Source organism: Medicago sativa, chromosome 2 (assembly GCF_051527215.1).
Source record: "Medicago sativa cultivar Bolivia chromosome 2, Bolivia_mono, whole genome shotgun sequence".
NCBI lineage: Eukaryota > Viridiplantae > Streptophyta > Magnoliopsida > Fabales > Fabaceae > Medicago > Medicago sativa.
Window position 1 is genome coordinate 19,081,935 of NC_140750.1, and position 8,053 is coordinate 19,089,987.

Consider the following 8,053-nt stretch of genomic DNA (forward strand, 5'->3'; position numbering starts at 1 on the left):
GATTGAATTTTGAATGAGGTTTGCATGTATTTTGTTAACCAGAAACTGCAGTTTCTGCGTTTTTAAGATACAGAATGCAGCGGTAGTTAACTACCGTTGGGACTAACGGTAGTTAACTACCGGCGGATCTTTTAGCGGTAATTAACTACCGCCAGGAGCATTAACGTCATTTACTTGTGTCAATTGAAAGTATTCTTTGTCAAAAAAGCAATTTTCAAATTGAATTACCAGCTTGCGACGCAACTGGATTATGTTCAAAAATTATACGACTATGGTTTTTTTTTTGAGAGAATACGACTATGGTTTTTTTTGCCAATGAAGTACTATAGTTTTAAAAAATATAAAGTGCTTTAGCAAAAATTAATTTAAGTCGACAAAATAAACTTTGCTTCCTAGATGTATATACATGTTGATTTAGGATCCTAACCTACACATGTTATCCAAATGTTCAATCGTATTTAATTATCTTATCACACTCACAAAATATCGACCATAGTGGAATATGACACAGCAGTATAATAAATTATGTTTAGATGTCAACATTTTATACTATGTTTAGATGTCAACAGTTTTTGTTGTCTTTTTTTAGGCAAATGTTTGATTGTGTCGTTACACTTACAAAAACATTCATCACAGGGAAATATGACTTAGCAATATAATAAAAAGATGTTTTATTATATTGAAATTGCTAGGATGATAGTTCAACTAAAAAAAATATTGAAATTGTTAGGTTGGGGTTAGAACTCCAACACATCTATTTATGTGGTTGAGTTTTTAATGACTATTATCATTTCGTTTATCTACTTTAAAAAAAATGTAAATATGTTAGCATAAAACTTTTTTAGGCTATTGTTCTATGACATAGAAAGCTTACCTTACTGCATCTTTGTTATGTCTGGATTTCTAACTGTAAGTTGGAAAACATAAAAATTTAAAAAAGTTAAAAAATATAAATAAAAACTTATTAAATTGTGTTTTTATAAAAATTTATTGTACATTATTGTGAACCAAGTTGATTTGATTAATTTTAATTTTGATTACAAAAACAGGTAACAACTTTTTGATATTTCCAAATTTTAAAAAGTTGATGTGAACTTACGTATAACTTTTCAAGCTAGCAAGAAAGTACATTCCCCTCAAAAAAGAAAGTTATCTTTATCACTTTCAATGAAATATGGATTTAAAGATTAAATTAGTTTTGTTTCAAAATAACCAAACATTTTTTAGGTTTATCCGATATTAAATGTAACTACAAAATTTAACCATGTTCGGATATCATTTTTAAATTTCGGATTGGATCTTACTTATTCTTACAAAATCACCTTGTAAGATGAAAATTAATCACCATTTATAAATAAATATTCAATTAATATATAATCGAATGTCGGACTCGTAACACATTTTGTTTTTTTGCTTCATACATTTAACAGTTCAAATATGCTTTTGAATTCAGACACCAACAAACAATCGTCCATGTGAAAGAGTCTGTGCCAAAAAAATAATTAATCTGCTAACCGTAATAGTAGTTCAACTTCAACCTCATGTCAACGTTGCCACTCAACCAAACTTCCATTCATTAAAAACAAACAGATCTTTCAGACATTTTTTTTTTTTTGAAGAGATCTTTCATGCTATTTATTATGGTTTCCTAGTTTTATATTATTGCGTTACTATTCACAAATTGTAACAGTAAACAAGTTGACTAGATCATGCATTAACAAACAAGGCTAGGCATCATTTCATCCTTGACTAACATGGCAATATTGTATTCATTATAAAAACATCCAAATCCACGACCCTTTTGAGGAAAGATAAGATGAAGCAGACAATGTTAGAGGGTAAATGAATAAGATGTCTTGTCCTTTTGTTTATTTAATTTGAATGGTGTACATAGTTTTCATTAACAAATTGAAACTTTTCTAGGGGCCATATTTATTATCCGTCTAATCTAGTACTATTTGAATTTAAAACAGACAAGTAACATTAGCATCAGCAATATAAAATTAAACAAGTAAAACCAAATTGCAGAGTAGAATACACCCGTATGATCATACAAGACAAAACTTTCCCATCAATTATACAAAAATGTTTCAGAGACGAAGAAATCATAATCATAATCAATAATCAACATACATATATATAAAAAAGAAATGGTTCCTATCCTAGAAACTACTTTGGGCAAACCAGAACTACAGACAGGAAGGAACCACAATTCATCAAAATTAAAAACTGGCAAGAGACTAGACGCATAATCTAAGCTGAACGGTGTAAGTAGACAACTTTAGATCTAAGTGTGAACAATTTCTCTTCAATGCTACTCTTGAGCAATTGTAGTAGCTGCAGCAGCTTGTTGAGTTCTCCGTTGATGGACATCCCAATTATAAACACGAGCAATTGTAACCTGATAACATATACAATCAATAACTAAAGTCAAAAGATAGTTATTGTCAATGCAAAAAATAAAATAAAAGGCTATTCAAATATCCCAGATGCATCTATAAGGGTGTCCATGGTAGGCATGAAGCTGGAGGAGAGAAGATGAGAACGTTCGAAGTAATGAGTTGAAAACATTACATTGCATGCTTGCCTAATAAGAATGCAAAGGAATGAAGGAAAATGTGCTGCTGCAGTTTATGGTTTGCAGTAAATAAATATTCTTACACCCCTCTCCCTCTGATGTTAACATAAATTTACATTTTATTGTAATGTGTGAAAAGCAAAAAAAAATGAGGCACTTGATAGTTAGCAATCAGACCTGAGTAATTGTCGTTTGGTCCCTTAAAAACAGTAGATCAGCAACAAGAACTTCTAAACTGGCTCTAGCATTATCCAGGTTTTTCTGTAGAAGAGCAGTAGCCTGCAACAGAAAATCATATTGTTCTTATGTAAGTTAAAATTTAACCGAGGAAAAAACAACTATAATACCCAAAACTAAAATACACGTACCTCTTCTAATGAATATTCCAACATAACATTTGCTCCCAGCCATAAACACACAGAATCAGTTTCTTCGATGGAAGCTCGTGAATATATGCCTTCTGACACCTCAAAATCGGCAATAAGTTCCTGTATCCAAGGTCAAACATAAATCTTCTAATTTCTAAAACAACTAACATTTTTGCTTGTAGTAAATAAATTTAAAATGGTTTTAAATAGTTGCATCATAAGGCTTCAAAATGGATCAAAATTAAATCTTTACACTACACAAAATGATGAGGAATTGATAATCGTTACTTAGGGCTCCAGAGTCCATAGCATACTAGCAGTAACTATTGTATAAAAAGGATTTTGACCACTCACAAACCTTAGTTTTCAATGTAACTGATATAAAAGTACTACGTGTAAGGCATTGCATACTAGCAGTAGCAGTAATATCGTTACCATTGACAAAATATAATGTTATTTGCAATAGTGTTGATAATTTTCTTGCAGGGTAGGGGTTGTATGTTAGTCCTGGAAAGGGTGCGGCTTGAACATATGACACCAAGCACACCCATTCACATTCTACATTACGGATGTAACATCATTTGGAATTACCTAAACAAGATGCAAATTTGAGATAGACCATAACATTCAAACATTTGAAATCAACTTAATTCCCCATTTGAAAAAAAAGAAGTATATAAAGGTATAATTTAGGGAGTTGTTCAAACTCTGTGAAGGAGTACTGTATGTTTAATGCTAGGTAAAATCGTCCAGAGGGGGGATGATGCAATAATATATTAAGATTGATTGTATACAATACATTCAATCTATAAATTTCAAGATAATCAAGGGAAATGCTAACAAGTGACCTAAGGGCGCTTGTTTAGAAATCTAAAGAGGACGTTTTATCTTGGAAACGGTGTATTCAACACATTGAAATTTTAAAAAGTAACTTTTTCTACATAATACTTATCAATTATTTCCATTTTTGAATCCTTAACAAGCGTGCACTTGTTAGCATGACCCTTATATTAATAGGATATTGATTGATATATTCCTTAATTTTAGAGATTTATCTTTGATAAGATATCTAGTTCAACAAAATTTATATTTTACTAAGATTATACTGTTTAATTAGGGTAGGACTGATCTATTACTTTAATTTGTTTAGGATTTTATTATCTTAAGGATACAATATCCTTAAGATGCCTTATTTAATGGAGGACTTTGATTATTATTTGATATATAGTTTTCTTAAAACATTGTCCAAGTTAGAATTGGATAATACTCCACACTTAAGGGAGTATTTCGGGTTTCTTTAATGGGAGTTAATTCTACATTGGAATATTAAATGAATGTGTGCTACACAAAACACAGTGTTGTCAAATATCGGTGGTGGGTTTTTGGCTTTCCGCCGTAGCCAATTTTGTGAAGGATGGAGGCGGCTGGTATGACAGTATTTGGCTCTCTGTCATGGACAACACTGGCAAAACATGATTAGAGTGACATCTACAGGAATGATATGGCAGTCTTGTCATAAATGAGTTGGACATGGGTTGAGACGGCTCGTAAAAGAATTAGTTAAGGAGGACCGGAAGAACAGACCAATGATTCAAGGTATAGTGAAACCATTAAGAAGCATTAGAATTTAAATAGTTTGTCATCCGACACGATACATGATAGGACATCGGGTTATTGTCTGATCTTTGTAGCCAACACCAACTAGTGACAAAAGGCTTTGGTTACAGTAGTATTAAGTTCCATGTCACACTTATTCTGACATTTTGTTCTTGTGCACTAATGTGCAGATGGCCAAAGAGTTCTAACTAGAAGAGTTTAGGACACAATCTAACAAGTGCAAGTTTAAACCTAGCTAATAAATAATGAACAAAAGCCTGTTGTTCTGTTCATGAGTACTTGTGTCAATATGAAAGCACTGTAGTGCATTCAGCATAAACAAAAAATCCTTTTCTAGGACTTCACGATGCAGTGCATTCAGCACAAACATGAATTCTCATAACTATGTGTTTAGAACTACATCTTTATGTTGGGAAAATTAATCATTTATCAATGTTATAAGACAGAAAATAAATTCTAGTAGCTGAGATGATGAATCAACTATTAGGGGTTGACAATCAATAGCCAAATTCCAGCAGGCAAAAAAACGTTTTCACGTATAAACTTGACATACCCAGAAAAGAAAATTGAAGGCATGGAAGTAAATGTCACAAAACTAGAAAAATGAAACAAGCAGCAGCATTGAAATTCAACAATTAAACATGGGGGCTCAAGCCATTAACTTCTTCATGGACGACACAAACAGGAAAATGAAATGATCTATATGTAGCCATCATGTGACAACAAGAACAAATAAATATACCTCTAGACAAAAGGCATGGTCAGCCATGTAATTAGTGCTTGTATATTATTGAGAAATCAGAACCTCTTAAGGATGTAGTAAATAGTAATATTAAAATTATTGCATACATTGTAACTTGTAAGTGCAGCACAACCAAATAAAATGCACAAAATTTCAGATTTAAGCAGTAGTCTGTTAACAGCCAATCTGAACATTTGAAAGATATATGTCCAAAAACGTTTTATCTAAAATTTATCTACTACTATAGTTTGTTATAGAAAATCAGTCCTCAAACGAACCTCACCGGTGCCCTTCTTTGCTTGCAAAGTCGCAACAACATCTAAGCACTTTTCAATATCCGGTATCTTAGCCTGCAAACCACCACAAATAGTGTCACTACTATGTACTGAAAGAAAATGAACACACACACACACACACAGAGACAGACACAGAATAGCATTTGGATGAATTGTTTCATGTTGAAAACTAATGACCAAAATAGAACAAACAAACAACATTATTTTCTTGCTTTACTTGAAACTTTAAAACAACAACAACAACCAAACCTTATCCCACTAAGTGGGGTCGGCTACATGGATTAAATTACACCATAATGTTCTATCACAAACCATATTTGGATCCAACTCATTAATGTCTAAATCTTTCCTAATAGTTTCTCTTAATAGTTTTTTTATAGGTCTTCCTCTACCTTTTTTGATCCGACTCTCCTCCATATGATTTACTCTTTCGCACTACATCATCTACATCTACATGTCTCCTCTCTACATGCCCAAACAACCTAAGCCTGTTTTTTAACATCTTTTCTACTATAGGTACTACCCCAAATCAATTAGAAAGGTAATTATGATTGAATTAAAGCATTCAGAAACGACATTTTTTTAATCAAAGTGCAGAAAATGCAACAACTTTGGATTGGAGTTTAATCATTGCAAATACACTGCAACTCAGTTTACTTTAGACCAAACTGTCTAGTCTTGTTTAAGCCCATGCATGTTTTCAAAACGAAAAGTTATATTATTGAATCCCGTAACACGAGCCCAAACCATAGAGTTTACTGCTTGTTTCAGCCAGCAGCCTATGCTGGCATAAAAATGCGAAATTTGTATGTGTCCTTTCCAGAAGTTGAAATCTTAAAATGCCATTGGTTCTTTCTAGTTTCAAATATAGTAAGATATTTTTCCTTTTTATCTTCAATCAAACTATTAACAAACTACAAGGTAACAAAACCTAAAGATAAAGTATAATATGCTTCATTTCAACAATACCTGAAGTTCCCTTTGCTGCGCGAGGAGCTTCATTTCAACAACCTTGTATTGCTGAAGCCTGCAAGAAATATATCCTCAGACATCATTCACACAAAAACTTATAAATAAAAGTTAAATCCCCTTTAAAGCATAAAATAAATTCACTCTCAAGTGTTAAGCCAATGCAATATTAACTTGCAAAACATGTTTTCTCAGTAAAATCAACTATTAATAACAAAGCAAGGTGTTTCATTTCATATGGATAAATTCCATTCATAAAAAATATAGATAAAAAACGAACTTTACAAACTGTATGCAGTTAATGAATCCAGAGAATGAAAATCTAAGTACAATACTTTTCAAAGTTACCTCATTCACATTGCAAGCTACCTCATTCACTAATCTAACTATAACTTTCATACCAGTGATACAGAAGCAGTTAACAAAATTATCATTTATCCAAAATTACTTCATTATGAAATTCAGATTTCAATCACTATTGCTTTGCAGCCAATCCAAAATCACGAATTTTCTCACCACTCCGAAATTCAAACCAAAATTTTCGAAGACTGTAATCGTACATTCTTCTAAACAACCTATATTAATCCAATTTACCTCATAATCACATTCAGTTTAAGTTATTATCCATCCCTTTTCATCTTAATACTTTACCTAAAACCTACTGTTAGTAATTATCTACGAAGTACTGACATAGACACCGGACACGATACTAACTTGTCGATGCCGCTAAACATACTCTTTCACACCATAAAGTACTAAAATGTCATACAAATCCAACTCCCCATAACACTTCAGAAGAAACTTGCTATAAATTAATTAATTCAAAATGCAACTATACAACAAAATGAACTTGCATCCAAACTAAACTATACAAATGAAAATAAAAACTAATATTCAATATGATCTAGCAGTAAAAACAAAGAAGATCCATGAAAAATGAGATTTTGAGAAAGTAAATCAGAAAAGAAAAGAAAAATTACCTTTCTTGAAGAAAAGCGAGAGCAGAATTAACATCGAGACCTAATTGAGTGAGATAGGTTTGAACATCTTCAACAAACTGTGCACCTGGTATTCCTCTTCGTTCTGTCACCGCTGATGATGAAGACGAAGAAGACGCCATTGTTGAAGCACTGCAATCGAATCGAACGCAGTAACACGACGCTTTATTTGTTGTCGTTTTGTTTTGGGCTATTGTTAAGCCCAAATTTGATTTAGATTAGAAATTTACTCTTCTCCCTTTCATTTTTGCTCATTCCCACCCTAATTTTTCCTAAATAACCTCAGCGTGAGTTAACTTCCATTTGGTATCCGTGTGAGTTAACATGTGTTGGTATCCAACGTGAGTTGACATGCGTGGGTTTTAGGCAAGTTAACAGAACAACATTTATTGTTTTGGATCCAACATCATGACGATACAATACCCTTGGGGAGAAGGTAATGTAATGTAACACAATGCTTCGTTTATTTCCCGATTTGAATGGAG

The 8,053-nt window shown here is 32.3% G+C and overlaps 1 protein-coding gene across 1 annotated transcript; it reads right to left on the minus strand.

Annotated features, from left to right (window-relative positions):
- Positions 1–1,983: 1,983 nt before the first annotated feature.
- Positions 1,984–7,708, minus strand: PFD3 (prefoldin 3). The gene is made up of 6 exons (XM_085743575.1): positions 7,551–7,708; positions 6,571–6,628; positions 5,584–5,655; positions 2,947–3,066; positions 2,756–2,857; positions 1,984–2,401 (listed from the first exon to the last, which is right to left on the minus strand). The coding sequence occupies exons 1-6, from the start codon at positions 7,688–7,690 to the stop codon at positions 2,315–2,317; spliced, it is 579 nt and encodes a 192-aa protein (XP_085599701.1). The 5' UTR covers positions 7,691–7,708; the 3' UTR covers positions 1,984–2,314.
- Positions 7,709–8,053: the final 345 nt, after the last annotated feature.

What these genes read in the sequence shown, in the direction of transcription:
- PFD3 (XM_085743575.1), bottom strand. Translation starts at nt 7,690, where the DNA reads ATGGCGTCTTCTTCGTCTTCATCATCAGCGGTGACAGAACGAAGAGGA. An exon ending in TGGAATATTCATTAGAAGAG is followed by an intron (nt 2,858 to 2,946) that starts GTACGTGTATTT and finishes TTTCTGTTGCAG; the next exon opens with GCTACTGCTCTTCTACAGAA. An exon ending in ACCAAACGACAATTACTCAG is followed by an intron (nt 2,402 to 2,755) that starts GTCTGATTGCTA and finishes ATATGTTATCAG; the next exon opens with GTTACAATTGCTCGTGTTTA.